This window comes from Terrapene carolina, unplaced genomic scaffold (genome assembly GCF_002925995.2).
Source record: "Terrapene carolina triunguis isolate 2854851 unplaced genomic scaffold, T_m_triunguis-2.0 Scaffold95, whole genome shotgun sequence".
In the NCBI taxonomy this organism is placed as follows: domain Eukaryota; kingdom Metazoa; phylum Chordata; order Testudines; family Emydidae; genus Terrapene; species Terrapene triunguis.
The window spans coordinates 43,812,301-43,829,854 of record NW_020664446.1 but is presented as its reverse complement, the minus strand read 5'-3'; the positions used below and the strand labels follow the sequence as shown (position 1 = coordinate 43,829,854).

At 42.2% G+C, this 17,554-nt stretch overlaps 1 protein-coding gene across 2 annotated transcripts in view; it reads left to right on the top strand.

The window, feature by feature from the left end:
- HKDC1 (hexokinase domain containing 1) overlaps positions 1-17,242 on the top strand; it is a 40,790-nt gene extending 23,548 nt beyond the window's left edge. For both annotated transcript variants that reach the window (XM_024198122.3, XM_024198123.3), the window contains 11 exons: positions 1,921-2,076; positions 3,287-3,520; positions 4,553-4,857; positions 5,490-5,638; positions 5,725-5,844; positions 9,101-9,196; positions 9,275-9,374; positions 11,161-11,344; positions 12,173-12,328; positions 14,778-15,011; positions 16,959-17,242. In XM_024198122.3, coding sequence (XP_024053890.2) covers positions 1,921-2,076; positions 3,287-3,520; positions 4,553-4,857; positions 5,490-5,638; positions 5,725-5,844; positions 9,101-9,196; positions 9,275-9,374; positions 11,161-11,344; positions 12,173-12,328; positions 14,778-15,011; positions 16,959-17,103 — 1,879 coding nt within the window. In that variant the 3' untranslated portion in view covers positions 17,104-17,242. The remainder of the gene's footprint in view (positions 1-1,920; positions 2,077-3,286; positions 3,521-4,552; positions 4,858-5,489; positions 5,639-5,724; positions 5,845-9,100; positions 9,197-9,274; positions 9,375-11,160; positions 11,345-12,172; positions 12,329-14,777; positions 15,012-16,958) is intronic.
- The last annotated feature ends 312 nt before the right edge of the window (positions 17,243-17,554 follow it).

The following is a 17,554-nucleotide window of genomic DNA, read 5'->3' as shown; positions in this document are numbered from 1 at the left end:
ACTGTTGGATTTTAAAGTGTGGGGGACAAATTATGAGGGGGTCACTCTCACTTGTGGGAATCACTGTTAGTACCTTCTTTAATATCCCTACAAAAATACAGAGAGTTGCTGGTACCTACTTTTATGTAGGCTTAATTACATTTTACCTTTTAAACATATAGCAATTCTGGTGATCTGTAGAAAGAATTAGATTCACTTAGGTACCTTGGTGTTTTTGTCTATAAGAATATAAGAACATAAGAATGGCCACACTGGGTCAGACCAATGATCCATCTAGCCCAGTATCCTGTCTTCTTACAATGGCCAGTGCCAGATGCTTCAGAGGGAATGAACAGAACAGGGCAATTACTGAGTGATCCATTCTCTGTTGTCCAGTATGAGCTTCTGGTAAGTGGAGATTTAGGGACACCTTGAGCATGGGGTTCCATCCCTGGCCATCTTGGGTAATAGTTGTGGATGGACTTTATTTTTCATTAACACATCTAATGCAGATTTGAACCCAGTTACAGTTTTGTCAACAAATTCCCCAGGTTGACTGTGTGTTGTTTAAAGAAGTACTTCCTTATGTCTGTTTTAAACCTGCTGCCTATTAATGTCATCAGGTGTCCCTTAGTTCTTGCGTTATGTAAAGGAGTAAATAGCACTTACCTATTCACTTTGTTCACACAATTCATGATTTCATAGACCTCTATCATAGAATCGCAGGACTGGAAGGGACTTTGAGAGGTCATCTAATCCAGTCCCTGCACTCATGGCAGGATTAAGTATTATCATATTCTCCCCCTTCTTCTATTTTTAAGCTGAACGGTCCCAGGCTTTTTAATCTCTCCTCATATGGAAGCTTTTCCAGACCCCAAATCATTTTTGTTTCCCTTCTCTGTATTATTTACAATTCTAATATATCTTTTTGAGATGGGGTGACCAGAACTGCACACAGTATTCAAGGCAGAGCTGAAAGTAAGCCGGTACGCCCCGGTAGCAGAGGTGGCTGGGACACCTGGGGCTCCTTCGGCAATTTAAAGGGCCCGGGGCTCCGGCCGCTGCTACCACCCCAGGGCTCCGGCAGTGGGGCTCAGGTGGTGATTTAAAGGGCTTGGGGCTCTGGCTGCCACTACAATCCCGGGCCCTTTAAATTGCAGCCAGAGCCCTGCTGCCGGAGTCGGCGGAGATTTAATGGGCCCGGGGTGGTAGCGGCGACTGGAGCCCCAGGCCCTTTAAATCGCCACCTGAGCCCTGCTGCTGGAGCCCCGGAGTCGCGGTGGCAGCCGGGACCCCTGGGGCTCCTTCGGCAATTTAAAGGGCCCAGGGCTCCGCTACGTAGCCACCTCTGCAGCTGGTAGCTCTGGCAGTGATTTAAAGGGCTCAGGGCTCCTAGTGGCCACTACTGCAGCCAGAGCTTGGGGCCCTTTAAATCTCGATTTAAAGGGCTAGGGGCTCTAAGGGGCCCGCACCTTCTGGTTGAGGCCACTCTCCTTCCAGTTTAGGTCCTGCCCCCTGCTCAGGACTCTGGCGTACTGGTAAGTCTTTTAAATTACTTTCATGCCTGATTCAAGGTGTGAGTGTACCATGGATTTATATAGTGGGGGAGGGATAGCTCAGTGGTTTGAGCATTGGCCTGCTAAACCCAGGGTTGTGAGTTCAATCCTTGAGGGGGCCATTTAGGGAACTGGGGTAAAAATCTGTCTGGGGATTGGTCCTGCGTTGAGCAGGGGGTTGGACTAGATGACCTCCTGAGGTCCCTTCCAACCCTGATATTCTATGATTATATTTTCTGTTATCTATCCCTTTCCTAATGGTTCCTAATGTTCTGTTAGCTTTTTTGACTGCCACTGCACACTGAGCAGATATCTTCAGAGACCTATCCATGATGACGCCTAGGTATCTTTCTTGAGTGTAACCATTGCTTGTATTCACTAACAGGTTTGAGAAGATGATTAGTGGATTGTATTTAGGAGAACTTGTAAGACTCATTCTTCTAAAAATGGCAAAGAAAGGCCTGCTCTTCAATGGCAAGATATCAACAGCTCTCCGTACTAAGGACAAGATTGAGACAAAACATGTAGCTGCTATGGAAAAGTAAGAGCTTTAAAAACACTCCTCAGTAATCACTTTTTAGCCTTTCCATAAGTGCAACTAGTCATCTTCCATGCTATTATAATATGTAAATATTTGAAATTGATTGTTGAGATTGATCCTGGATTGATGATCAATTTTCTGCTCAAATCAATTCAGTGCTAGAATCAATGGGAGAATCTAGTAGTCCAAACTGGTCTTTTAATAGATAATAAAGTAATACAGAGGCAAACACACACTGAACTATTAAAATGTATTATATTTATCATATGTAACAAATGGAGAGACCTGACCATGTGTAGGGTGACCAGATGTCCCAATTTTATAGGGACAGTCCCGATTTTTGGGTCTTTTTCTTATATAGGCTCCTATTATCCCATAACCCCTGTCCCGATTTTTCACGCTTGCTGTCTGGTCACCCTAACCATGTGTGTAGATCCACCGAGCTGTTTTCAGTGTTTCAGAAGAGTGGAAGGCTTTATGTATTCATACTTGTTATTATGTTTGGGTTTATAAAGCTGGATAAAGAGCATTATGGATCTGCAGACAGCCCATGTTATTGATGACTGTCTGTAGTGTTTGAAAACTCTGTTTCTGGTGCTTTGGTTTTAAACATGGGCCATATTCCAGCCACAAAATGGACCCTGACTTTATTATGTTCTTTAAGGGAAAAGCAAGAAATGCACATTTATCTTTAAAACAGCATTTTGTCTTGAATATTAGCATGTAGTGCTCCAGTTCTACTTCTAATAATAATCTAAAACCTGAGAAAGCAGACAAGGGTGAAAGTGATATAGAAAAGGAGCAGCCTGTTTAATGTTTGTTAAACATAACTCGCCCTCCCCTGTTTATTCAAGGGTCAAGTCAACTCTGATTAAACTTAATGGGAATCTTTTCATTGACTTTCATTGGAGCTGTATCAGGCCTTCTGAGACTTTCTAATTTTATTTGGTTGGACAACCTGATTCATGGCAAGAAACCTTAAAAAATGAAAAATGAACAGGAGAAGCTATCAACCTGTAATCAGCCAGCTCACTGCAGACTGGAAGCAAATCGTCTGTGGACAACTAGTAATCTATGAAGCACATAGAACCAGTGCTCTCAGGAAATTGCCTAATCTCTTGTGACCTAAATCTGTGTTGTTTTCTGTTAGTCACATCCAGACACAATTATTCTAGTATAGGTTAATGTATGTTTCTTTGTTTGGTGTTAGACATAAAAAAGGTCTCCAAAACACTAAGGAGATACTGATGGAACTGGGCCTGACTCCTTCTGAAGAAGATTGCATTGCTGTTCAGCATGTCTGCACCATCGTTTCATTTCGCTCCGCAAATCTCTGTGCTGCTGCCTTAGCAGCAATACTGACCCGTCTGAGAGAAAATAAAAAACTTATTCGACTGAGAACTACTGTTGGAATAGATGGAACTCTGTATAAAACACACCCTCAGTAAGTAAGCTGCCTAGGTGCTATATTATTTTGTCTGGGTTATTTAGCAAAGGTTACGAACATTAGATCGGGGAAGGGGACGGACATTCACCACATGTCTTGTGTACCATTCACCTTTCTGAGACAATACTTGAATGTGAAATCTATAAAGATAAAAGTATCAGAGGGGTAGCCGTGTTAGTCTGAATCTGTAAAAAGCAACAGAGGGTCCTGTGGCACCTTTAAGACTAACAGAAGTATTGGGAGCATAAGCTTTCGTGGGTAAGAACCTCACTTCTTCAGATGCAAGTAATGGAAAGATAAAAGATTTTTTTGGAAAACAAACAAATAAAAACAGCTCCTCTAGCAAACAATCAACGCAGTACATTTTATTATGATCTATCCACATGGAATTTTCAAATTAACTTTCTTTCCTAATTCATTTCTCTATTTTGAACCCTTGGTTTATTAGCTGTAGCACCATTCCTTCTTAACTAGAGGTGTACCTGAGTTGAGAAGTTTGGATCCAGAATCTAATCTAAATCAAGCTTACCCAAATTCTAGAGTGTTCAGAGTCGGCACATTATGGAAAGAGGGGCCTGAATTCAAAGCTTGGATCTGAATCTACACCTACACTTCCACAAAATTGAGAAGGTGGCAAGTTGTAACTGGTCTGGTTAAGGCCTATCTTTACACCCTCCCCAATATGTCATATAGGGGCCTCCCTTCTCCCCAGGATCTTCTTCCCACTTGAACTCGCCAATGTAGCAAGACTTTAAGGTGTAATTTCATTATAGCCTATTTGTGTGGATTTGATCATGGGAGATGTTGCCAATAATTCCTTCTCACCTGCAGTAATAACTGAAGCTGCCAATAACCAGAAAACAGGAGTTGCACACCCATTCCCCCTCTTAATTTCTGAGGTTGCATTTGGTAATTCTCCTTTTGCACTTATGAAGTTTTGTGTGTTTATTACAGATGTGTATGGTTTTGTACATGTATATTATACGCACAATATTTTGCAAGGGGCTAAGGCAATGATTTTTCTTCCAGATATCCTAAACGCCTGCATAAGGTTGTGAGAAGGCTGGTCCCAAACTGTGATGTCCGATTTCTTCTCTCTGAAAGTGGCAGTGCGAAGGGAGCAGCCATGGTAACTGCAGTTGCGTGCAGACTGGTGTCTCAGCGCAAACAAATTGATGAGATTCTAGCCTCATTTGAACTTTCCAAGGAGAATCTTATAGAAGTGAAAAATAAAATGAGGGAAGAATTGGAATATGGACTGAAGAAAGAAACACATGCGACTGCCACAGTGAAAATGTTACCAACTTACGTTTGTGGGACTCCGGATGGAACAGGTAAGGGTCTTTGCCAGGCACACCAAAATGTAAGGTTACATAGTAGAGATGGTTGGAAATTTTCCTCTGGAACATTTTTCTGTTGGAAATTGCCAATTCGTCAGAGTTTCAATGTCTCATGAAATGCTCCTGACTCCTTGGCAGTTCAGTCTCCCAGGGCTTCCAAGCTCCCGGCTACTTGACAGAGTCCCTGGTTCTGTGGCAGGCTACCAGGCAGGTGGGGTTCCAAGCTCTCCTAGCTCTTTGGCAGCCTGGTAGCCCTCAGAGTCCTGGCTCCCAGGCTCCTTGAACGGCTGAGCTCCCCACTGGGCAGGCTGCTGGGGCTCCCGGAAGCTCAGGAAGCCTTGGAAACATTTTCAAAAGGTTGAAACAAAATAGAAGTTTTTTTCTAAACAAATGTTGGGAATTCCCATTCTACAGAAATTTTGATATTTTATTTTCCGTTCCCTTTCGGAACACCTTTTAAACTTGGGAATTTTCTGCAGGATGGGAATTAGAGTTCCCAGTCAGCTCTTACCCAGTATTTATGGTGTGCTGTAATGGCTCCCGTTGCTTGCATGTTCTGACTAGGCAGATGTACTATGTCTAACTGTTGAGAAGCACTGAAAAAAATACTTGTTTTTCTGATACAGAAAAAGGAAAATTCCTTGCACTTGATCTTGGGGGAACAAATTTCAGAGTTCTGCTTGTGAAAATTAGAAGTGGGAGAAGAAAATCTGTGAGAATGTACAATAAAATCTTTGCCATTCCTTTGGAAATTATGCAAGGAACAGGGGAAGAGGTAATGTCCAAACTGGTTATTATTTTTGCCACATTATTGTCCATTAAATGTGTGCTGGTTTTTACACACGGCTTCTGTTCTTCCAGCTCTTTGATCACATTGTCCAGTGCATAGCAGATTTTTTGGAGTACATGGGAATAAAAGGTGCACGTCTCCCTTTGGGCTTCACATTCTCTTTCCCCTGCAGGCAAGCTAGCATTGATAAGGTAAGGACTGGAACACAAAACAGTGTTGAATAGCTACAGTAGGTCTGATTCCTATTAGAAAATTGCTGGATCATTTTGATGGATTTTTTTAACTCGTCTCTGTTCAGTCATTTAACGCAGAAACCCTTCATTTTAAATCCAGCATTTAAAATTTTATATTTTTTACAAGCAAGGATTTACAAGGTTTTAAATAAGATTCAGGGCAGATCCTTAGACTTATGAATTGCCTCACATAAAATAGAGATGAAAAAACCACCATAAACACACAAAAATATTCTAAGTATATATACTGTCAGATTTTGCCACCCTTACTTATACTGAATATGGGCTTATTCAGCCAGTTGGCTACTTACAGGGCAAGAAGAGGAAGCCATGATGACTACTAAATGATCTTGTATGTTTTTAATGGGTCAGAAATCTCTTGCTCTCCTTCGGATCGATATCATCAATGGAGATTAGTCTCCTAATTATACTTTTTCAGCTACAAATTGAGTGTTTTCAGAAGTGTGCAACAGAAAAAAGGATATCTGCACTCAGTGTCTTCTTTCACACTTTATTTATTCCATTTTGTGATGCACCAGTGGGCAGAGTTGAACTTAGTCATTCACAGCGAAGGGTTGAATTTTGATTGATCATCAAGCAGCTTTTCATGAGACTTCCTCCCCCTTTGTGCTCTGATTTGACACTTAGACTCTGTAAAAATTTGAAAGGAGATTCAATGCTTGGTTTATTTCAAACCTGTTGTACAAAAAAAAAAAACCCAACCACACACATTGGAACTTCAGCCTAAGGACTTGGTTATAACTGAGAACTATTTATCGCTCTGCCTTTCAAATATGAAGCAAATTAGTGAGTGATGGGAAAATGAATGCAGCCAAAATGACAGATTATTTAAGAACTATAAATCCGAGTCAGGGCTTGCACCCTCTGGGCCAGTTTGTTTTATCTCTTCATCTTGTTTTTTTTAAAAACTTGGTGTAATTAACAGCTATGATTTCAGCATCGTTCAGAAACTGTCATTGATTCATATCGAGCAGTCTGTATATTACTGGTTGCACAATGGAAAGCTAGTTATTTTTAGCATAATTTCAAAACTTCATCAGTGGGATCAGATTATTTATCTTCGAGTTAAAACAACTCACATGGTAACCTAGATAAGAATCCCCAGTATCACGCATCAAATGAGCTGAAATTTTGCAATGGAAATTTCTTAAAACTCATTAAGTTGACTGCTTAATTATTTACAATAAATATAATTCTTGTCATAGTTCACTCACAAACGTGGTCAAATAATAATGGCATATGTGAGGCTATCTTCTTCCGGTCTAACTGTGTCTCTGTTGTTCTGGTAACAAGCTACACCTTGGTAATGTCTAGTGTTTAGGGACATAACTTGACAAATTGAACCGCTGTTTGTGCTGCAAGCATGGTTCAGAATCTTAATAAACCATGGAGTAAAGTTGTCAACAGCAAACCAAGTGGACATTGGCGGATTTAGAGTTAGTGGGGCCCTGTGCACAGCTTCATTTTTGGGGCCCCACCTCGGGACCGAGCCAAGAAAAAGAATATTCTCTTATCTCCCCCCCGCCCCACACGTTTTTCATTCTTTTTTTTCTTCATCCTCCTCCTATATTATAAGTAATAGGAAGTAAATGAAAATAAAGTGAGGTACACCTCTACCTCGATATAACGCTGTCCTCGGGAGCCAAAAAAATCTTACCGCATTATAGGTGAAACCGTGTTATATCGAACTTGCTTTGATCTGCCGGAGTGTGCAGCCCTGCCCCCCCGGAAGACTGCTTTACTGCATTATATCAGAATTCGTGTTATATCGGGTCGCGTTATATCGGAGTAGAGGTGTACCTTGATTGAGGCACGGCGTTGGGGTGCAGAAGTCAGGCTCAGGGAGGGAGTTTGGGTGCTGGATCGGGCTCTAGGCTGAGGCAGGGGGTTGGAGGGTGGGAGGGGGCATGGGGGGGGGGCTCTGGGAGGCAGGGCCGGCTTTAGGAAGTGCGGGGCCCGATTCGAATACCCATCGGCGGTCCGGGTCTTCGGCAGCACTTTGGCGGCAGGTCCTTCACTCGCTCCGGGTCTTCGGCGTCACTGAAGGACCCGCTGCTGAAATGCCGCCGAAGACCCGGGGCGAGTGAAGGACCTGCCGCCGAAGTGCCGCCGAAGACCCGGACCGCCGCCGGGTGAGTAAAAATTAAAAAGTTAGGCTCTCTTCTTTAGGGAGCGGGGCCCTCTTAGGGTGAGGGGCCCAATTCGGGGGAATCGGCCTAAAGCCGGCCCTGCTGGGAGGAAGTTTGGGTGCGGGCTCTGGGCTGGGGCAGGGGTGTGGTAGGGGTCGGGGGCAGCGCTTACCTTGGGCAGTGCAGCTCTGAAAGCAACCAGCACATCCCGCTGGCAGCGGCTTCTAGGCGGGGGACAGGAGTCTCTGCGCACCGCTTCCGTAGCTCCCATTGGCTGCAGTTCCCAGCCAATGGGAGCTGCGGAGTTGGTGCTCGGGGCGGGGGCAACGCGTGGAGACTCGCTCCCCCACACCCCATCCCTGGGGCTGCAGGGACATGCTGGCTGCTTTCGGTAGCAGCACAGAGGGAGGGAGGCAGTGCGGGCAGGGAGCTGCCTTAGCCCTGCTGCACTGTTGCTGGTACGTCTCTGCGCGCCCCTTGGGGGGAGGGGGGCAGCGGGACTCTGTGCGCTGCCTGGGGCAGGGGCAGCGCGCGGAGCTGCCTCCCCCCCGCCAGGGGCATGCAGAGATGTTGCCAGCAGCTGGCCGTTTCCGGGAGCGGTGTGGGGCCACCAGCCATGGAATGCAGGCAGCCTGCCTGCCTGAGCCCTGCTGTGCCGCCGGCCGGGACTCAGGGGCAGGTTCTCAGATGAGATTTGTCCTGCATTTTGGGCCCCCCCTGTCACTGGGGGATCCGTGCCACCGCACTGTTTGTTACATGGTAAATCTGCCTTTGCAAGTGGAGTCAGCACAGTGGAAGTTGGGTTTTACATGGGCCAAAAACATATTATACATAAAAAACTACATTAAAAGAACATTATTAAGTTTGCAAAAGTCAAGCACTCAAATGTTAGGAAATGCCAGAATGAAGGTTACCTGTGCAACCTTAATTCAGCCCCCTTGTGCAAATGATACAGTCATTAATTACATGCTTACATAGTACTTTTTCCACAGGACCCTGCCCCATTCAGTGCACAGGATTCACATCCAACTACATTTGTCATTTTTGTTGCTGTTCTGTTACAGGGAGCACTTGTGGAGTGGACAAAAGGTTTCAAGGCAACAGACTGTGAAGGAGAGGATGTTGTTGATATGCTAAGAGAGGCCATTAAACGCAGAAATGTAAGGAATTCTATTCCTATCTATTTGGTTTGTTAAAACAGCTGCACCCCTTTCTAAATAATATGATTTCCATTGCAGGAGTTTGACTTGGATATTGTAGCAGTGGTAAATGACACTGTTGGGACAATGATGACATGTGGCTATGAGGATCCAAATTGTGAAATTGGCTTTATTGCAGGTAAAATACTAGTCAAATTACTTGTTTAAAATGAAAGCAAAATATTTAAATGATCAGTTGATTTGTGATAGAAAAAAATCTTACCACTGAGACAGATAAAGTCTGTCATAAGAACTATTAATGTCTGGAGAATTTGTGCTAGCTTAATAGCTCAGTGGTAATGATCTGCACCAGGATGTAGGAGAATGGGATTAACTAATTTTCAGTCACTGGACTGACAGCGTGTTATGTTTCACAACCTACAAACAGATTAAATTGGATACAAACATTAAATATTTTCTGCTGGAAAGCTTTAAAATAAGACTACTTTATTTCTTAGAATTCAGGACACAGAAAAAACCCCAAATGGAGGGAAACAAAATAGGCTGATCACTAAAACAGAGCAGCACAGCTCACCCCACCTTACTCCAGCTTTCTGCAAACTGACTCTGCAAGGTATAGATTGATCACACACTTTCCTACAAAGTCTCTAGCCTGCAAGCTGGACCAGGATTTAAAGTGACAGCTTGTAATTTTTATTGTTTCCAATACACCACCCTGGGGCTATGAATATAGCTGGGGGAAAGGCTGTGACATGTTCTGGATGAAGTTTCATCTCTTCCTCTAGTGCTACAATTTAAGGCTGTGTCCACACTGCCACTTTCAGCGCTAAAACTTTAGTCATTCAGGGGTGTGAAAAAACACCCCCCTGAGCGACAAAAGTTTTAGCACTGAAAAGTGCCAGTAGAGACAGTGCTGGCTCCCAGTGATAAAGCTACCACCCCTTGTTCTGGGTGGGGTTTTTTTTTTTAATCGCCAGGAGAGCTCTCCTCCAGCAATAGAGCGTGACTACACTGCCCATGTCTGCCAGGGCCGCGCTGTAACATGGGCAGTGTAGACACACCCTTAGTGGCCAGTCTGTAAGCCTTACGTGTGGTGAGGACAGGGAAGGGTGTTTAAAGCAGAATATAATGAGGGAATCCTTGGAGACTGTGGCTAATATTGTAGGAAGATGATTAGTGCTTAATTTGTAATGAAAGAGGTGCGATGGCTCAAGCAATTAGGTGCCAGGGCTCAAGCAATTGATTTACTTTCATAACTGCCGTGGCAAGCCCAGAGATGCCAGGGCCCAGCCCTGGCACAAATTAAGCACTGAAGATGATGCTCTGCCCGCTCAACTATTTTTAGATTCAGATGTTATGTTCTTTTGGAGAATGTGTTCACATGCAGAGATGAGCTGTGAATCTGGTGTATCCTCCGAACAAAAGGACTCAGGATCCATTGTAGGTAGGCAGATAAAGATGCCTGGCCAGTGTGTAGCAACACTGAACAAGCAAATATGACATGTAGATGCTTGAACATGGGATAAAACAAAGTATGGTTGAGCCAAATAACTTTTACAGTAGCATGAGTTGTCTGGCCTGCAAAATGTGATGCAAATATCAGTTGGGTAGTATTCAGTCACCTGACTCTGTGCCTTCCTACCCCATCTCCTTTTCTCCAGTGAGATTCCCATGAGGGCATTGCAGTAACAGGAAATCTCCAGTAGTCTTAATTTCTATGGCATATTCTGTGGAAAACCTACCTCAGTTCTGAATGTTTGTATTTCAATGATGTAGAAGATACTATCAGAAAGGCCACTTGTTGACACTGATTTCTATTAAGATCTTGGGATATCTTTGTAATACGGATCTGGTTCAGGAGAGTGACATTTAAATATTTCACACTGTAGACACCATGATTTCCTTCTATGCATTTCAGCTACTCTTTAACTAGATGTGACTGAAGCCCTGTTGCTTTCTCCCAGGAACAGGCAGCAACGTGTGCTACATGGAAGAGATGAAGAATATTGAAATTGTGGAAGGGACTGAAGGGAAAATGTGCATTAACACGGAATGGGGAGGATTTGGTGACAATGGGTGCATTGATAGTATCAGAACAAAATATGATAAAGAAGTGGATGAGGGTTCATTAAATCCTGGGAAACAGAGGTAAAGCTGATTTTATTGTTTTTAAATGATGAATTGGTTACTGCAACGTTCCTGAACCTGAACTGCCTTTTTTTTTTTTTTTAAACAAGTAATTTGCAAGGAGATTTTGGTATCGTAATTCATTTGCCAAACTATAAATCATGCAGATTACCTATGTTCTTTATATCTGGACTAAATTATTTCTCTGTCCCCACATCAACATTGCCAAAACAGGTGATTTGCGAAATAGAACACCTTTTAAGACACATATGCAAAACATAAGCATGACTGTGTTGTCCTGTCATCCTTTTACTTTACTGTTCCACTTGGCTTGACGCTAGGATAAAATACTCAACTGTGAATACTTTCCAAATAAGATTAATTGTGAAAGTTTTGTATTAAAAACGAATTTCAAAATAAATCCTGCAAAAAATGAGTTGAGGAGGCTGAGTTTCGTTTTGCAAGGCCAGACCTGATCTGGATCTAAGTGCCAATTTATATCCGCCACCAAAGTTAAAGGTGGGGGAAGCTGGGTAAAATGTTAGAGTTAATCTAAAACTGGAACTTCAATCAATGCATTATACTTAATATTTTGTGTGTTCTTTCTAATTTCTTTATCTTCTTTAGAACATGAAATATTCTAACTAGTGTTTGCGTTTGAAGTAATTGTAAGATACTGTGGTGTTGTTTTTTTTACAGCCAAGCAGCAGTGAGTTTAGGGTAGTGGAATTACCGAGTTTTTAATATTTTTAGGGGGTGGTTATAGTGTGTACTACCAATGGTATTAAACAGAATTAATTCCATCTTTTAATCATTTGTAATTATTTATTAATATTTTTTGTAAAATAGGTATGAAAAAATGACCAGTGGAATGTATTTGGGTGAAATAGTGAGGCAAATTTTGATTGACTTAACCAAACATGGACTTCTGTTCAGAGGTCAGATTTCGGAATCGCTCAGGACAAGAGGAATATTTGAAACAAAATTCCTGTCTCATATTGAAAGGTAAAGTAATTCATTAGAATGAGGTGGTTTCTGTCTTCTTTCATTGACAATTGCTTCTGTGCAAATAGGAGCTACTGAGGTCAGGAAGTGACAAAATACTGACCCAAATCTTGAAATCTTTCCCTGGGCCCTGCTCCCAGTGAAGTAAATGGAATTTGTCTGCGGGCTGGTCTACACTGGGAACTTACATTGGCATAGCTATGTGGCTTATGTGGAGTAAGTATTATAGCCATTTTAAAGAGAGATTATCTGAGGCACAAAGAGGTTAAGTGACCAGCCAGGTTTACATCGAGACTCATCATTTTGCAAGAGTCCTGGCCCCTGATCCCTTCTATAACCCCTAGTCAATATTCCAGGGCAATATTCGATAGTCAAGGGCAAATATAGTGCCTATGTATAAAAAAGGGAAATAAGGACACCCAGGGAATGACAGTCATTTTAACTTCACTACCCAGAAAGAGAATGGAGCATATAAACACCTAGATGATGATAAGGTGATAAGTAATAGTCAGCATGGATTTGTCAAGAACAAATCATATCAAACCAACCTAATAGTTTGGGTTTTTTTGACGGAGTAACAAGTGTTGTGGATAAGGGGGAAGCAGCAGATAATGGTATATCTTGACTTTAGTAAGGCTTTTGATACTGTCTCATGTTTTCCTAGTTTGTTTGTTTATCAGAAGGTCATGCAACCTAGATGGAGCTATTATAAGGTGGGTGAACAACTGGTTGGAAAACGATTCCCAGAGAGTAGTTATCAGTGGTTCACAATCAAGCTAGAAAGGCATGTCGAGTGGGGTCCCACAGGGATCAGTTCTGGGTCCGGTTCTGTTCAGTATCTTCATCAGTGATTTAGATAATGGCACAGAGAGTACACTTACGAAGTTTGTGGATGATACCAAGCTGGGAGGGGTTGCAAGTGCTTTGGAGGATAGGATTAAAATTCAGAATGATCTGGAGCAATGGTCTGAAGTAAGTAGGATGAAATTCAATAAGGACAAATGCAAAGTACTGCATTTAGGAAGGAGCAATCAGTTGCACACATACAAAATGGGAAATGACTGCATAGGAAGCAGTACTGCGGAAAAGGACCTGCAGGTCATAGTGGACCACAAACTAAATATGAGTCAACAGTGTAAAACTGTTGCCCCCCGACACCCCAAAAAAGCTGCAAACATCATTCTGGGATGTATTAGCAGGAGTGTTGTAAGCAAGACATGAGAAGTAATTCTTCCACTGTACTCCTCAGCTGGAGTATTGTGTCCAGTTCTGGGTGCCACATTTCAGGAAAGATGTGGACAAATTGGAGCAAGTCCAGAGGACAGCAACAAATATGACTAAGGTCTAGAAAACGTGACCTATGAGGGAAGATTGAAAAATTGGGTTTGTTTAGTATGGAGAGGAGAAGACTGAAAGGGAACATAACAGTTTTCAAGTACATAAAAGGTTGTTACAAGGAGGAGGAGGTAAATTGTTCTTAACCTCTGAGGACAGGACAAGAAGCAATGGGCTTAAATTGCAGCAAGGGAGGTTTAGGTTGGACATTAGGAAAAATTTCCTGTCAAGGTGGTTAAGCACTGGAATAAATTGCCTATGGAGGTTGTGGAATCTTCATCACTGGAGATTTTTAAGAGCAGGTTAGACAAACACCTGTCAGGAATGGTCTAAATAATACTTAGTCCTGCCATGAGTGCAGGGGACTGAACTAGATGGCCTCTCCAGGTCCCTTCCAGTCCTATGATTCTGAGATTCCCCCACAAAAACATGGAATATTCCCCTTCCTGGAAGCCTGTTAAAAATAGGAGCGGGGGGGTTGGGGAGGGGGAAGTTGCATAATTATTCTGTAATTGTTAGGAGTGATTATCCCCGTTCTTACCCAACCGTGTCATCTTAAAAATCCTACCACCATGCACAGCCTTTATCTCATTCACAGTGTTTGCTGAGGCACTCAAGTGTTACTACCTTTACAAAAAGAGTATTAATAATGGATTATAAAAAAGAACTGTGCTCTGAATGTACATGTGCATGCATGTGTGTGGGTGCTTGTCCATGATCTTCAGAGTAAAATCACTTTTTGATCCTGAAGGAAAAGATGCTAAAAAAATAGGGTGGCTGACTTGTGACCCATTGGTGGTTGATTTTCAAAGGCAGAAATGGCAGTGAGGTGCCTAATTCCTACTGATTTTCAATGAGAGGTGCACAACAGCTATTTGTGCCTTTGAAAAACTACCTCATTCCTCTTAAGTGGTATTCATCGCAATCACAGAAGGGCTCAAGATGCAAAATTTGGATTTGGATTCCAATCAGAACCTCCCTCCCAATTAAGAGTGTTTGGGTTTTTCTCCAGAGCTAATCTCTAACAATCTGGTTTCATTTGTAAGACTAAAAATCCAAAAGTACACACAGTATCTCCTAACCAAAAGTTGCTGTTGTGTTTGTATGACCACAGTGACCGGCTAGCCCTTCTCCAGGTTAGAAGAATTCTGCAGCAGCTTGGATTGGACAGCACTTGTGATGACAGCATTATCGTAAAGGAGGTGTGTGGTGCTGTTTCAAAGAGAGCAGCCCAGCTATGTGGAGCAGGACTAGCTGCTATCGTAGAGAAGAAGAGAGAAAACAGAAATCTAGAGCACTTGAAAATCACTGTTGGAGTGGATGGAACTTTATACAAACTACACCCGCAGTGAGTACTTTGTTCCTCCTTTGCTTTAGTGTTGACTTAAGAGTCCATTGAGAAAACAAACAAAACTGTATTCAATAGTCTGTTTGTTTAGATTATAGAAACTGAAAGGTTATCTTCAAGAAATGAATGTGTATCCCAGCAGTTGACTCCTTAATTTGGACTAAGGATTGAAAATTGCCAAGAGAGAGGCTCAAAGCAGTGCCTTCTCGTACTTTATTAGTTCAAAGCAGCCTGCCTGAAGAAAGGGAAACTTGCTGCTGAGGTTGTAATGATTGATTCTGAGTTAAACAGAAGAGCTAGTTTCCAATGTTTTAGCTTCCACAGCAAGCAAGAAATGAAGGCTTCTCTTTTTAGTTAAATACATTTAGAAACTACCTAAACTCTTTTTATACAGTATAAATGCCTAGCTACAGCGGGTGCTGACTTGGTTGATCCCTAGGAGAGAATACAATATAAATGTTAAATAATAGTGCAATATAAAGGCATATTTATCATCTCATTAATTTATAGTAAGTCAACTCTAGTCTGGTGCCAAGCCAACAGCTGCATCTGTCAAAGACTGTGTACCTCTCTGGTTCATTTAGCACATATATTATCCTTAACATTTCCTTTTTTATGGCCTTTTTGGATGCTTAAAATGTATTAAAATTCCAGTTAGGGGAAGAAACCCGCCTCCCCTCCCCCCAAAATCTCAGTCAAAAGGAAATCTTCATGCTGGAAACCTGTAACGGAAGACGTTTCTATTGGTTCTAAATGAATCTTTGGCATTTTGGACCTTTAACATTTTTGGTGATGGCTTTGGCCAAATTTTTGCCAAAGAGGTGGCCTTGTTCAAATGGAAGATTACGTTAGTTGCTGAGGTTAAATCCATGTTCCATGAATGAGGTCTAACGAGGGTAGAGGAAGGTGTAGAATTTGCTGCCAAACTAGCCGCATCAGAAGACCCACTTTGCAGAAGGAAGACTGCCTATCATCCTCAATAGTTTTTAAAATATGAGGTTTCTCTGCTATCTTCAGTTCATGATGGTAGGAAAGATAGGAAAACCGAAAATGAAAACTGTGACCAAGATGGGGAAGTGCCACTTTTTTTGTTTGCAGTTAAAATGTTTCCAGATTACATTAACTTTTCACACATTTTATAGAGAGGAATTTATAGTTGCCATCTCCCAACTGACCAACTTAGGCTATGGAAATGTTTCCATAGATTTAACTACTTTCTTTTGGCATCTCTTCTTCCCTTCTTTTCTCTTCTGAATCACCTGCAGTACAAATTCCTGCATTAGCTCCTGATGGGACTTCATCATCAGAACCCCTTGGCACCTAAAAAGCTCCATGTTCACTATTGCACCACTTGGAACAGGCAAAGTGAAATTCCCATAAAGTACAATGGGTGAGATGGCAAAGAGCTGGCTAGACTAGTAGCTCCACAGAAGGCCTCAGTGCTTCTTTATATGAAAGGAATCTGGAACCCAGTGTTGCCTGCTGCTGCGTGCTAGAGAGAGAACCATCATTAAGTGACATATGGTTCTCTCTGAGGAAATGGGTCCTCTTCTCTCACAGTCTCACAGGATGGAAGAACTTGTTTCTGTTTCCTGTTGTAGGAGGCAGAACATACTGAAGGGACGGGGGTGGAGAACCAATGGAAGATGTTGATTGATGTGCTGTCTTATTTGTTTGGCCCCTTGCTTCCTAGAGGTGAAACAAACCTTTTTTTAGTCTGGGTTAGTGAAGAAAGGATGTGAACAACATAGATACACTCAGGATCCCTTATACCTGGGGGTACATTATGGTGGTCGTGTATGATAATCATTAGCATAAAATCAGCAAACTAAAAATTTCAGAATACACCAAATTAAATAAGTGGTGATTTAAATAATTTATAAACAAGTAGAAATGATCACTCCATTTACACATTGTAAAGTGGTTTTGTTTTTGTTTTACTTTTAGTTTTTCTGGGATTTTACGGGAAACAGTGAAAGAAATGGCACCTCAGTGTGATGTGACTTTCATGCTGTCTGAAGATGGAAGTGGAAAGGGAGCTGCCCTAATTACTGCTGTGGCAAAAAGATTGCATAATGTTGAAGAAAATTAAAAACAAAGACAAATATTTAAGTACAGCTGTACAAGTGCATTAGAGATTTGCTCAGTGACTACACAAAATAACTTGGGTGGAGACCAACAAGAAATACCCACTATTAGCTAGCAGCTAGACTAGAACCGCCGCCAATGCAGAACAAGTCAAATCTTTGACCCACCATAACTTGGGTGGAGGTTGGGGTGTCCTGATGCTAGTTAGCACTATATTCTGGGATACCACAATAGACTCATTGCTGCAACATGACCGAATGCCATACATAGTGATATATAGCAGGTCACATAAATGTAATTTCCCCCCCCAAAAATCAGCTTTTGAAGTACTTAATTGATCTCCTACCCCACTAATGTTATCCTGTGAGTTTGTCACCCAGTTTTTCAGGGTTTTAGGGTTTTTTAGCCTTAGCTTTGTCTGCCTCAGTGGGTATCGAGATTCTGATACTGTACAT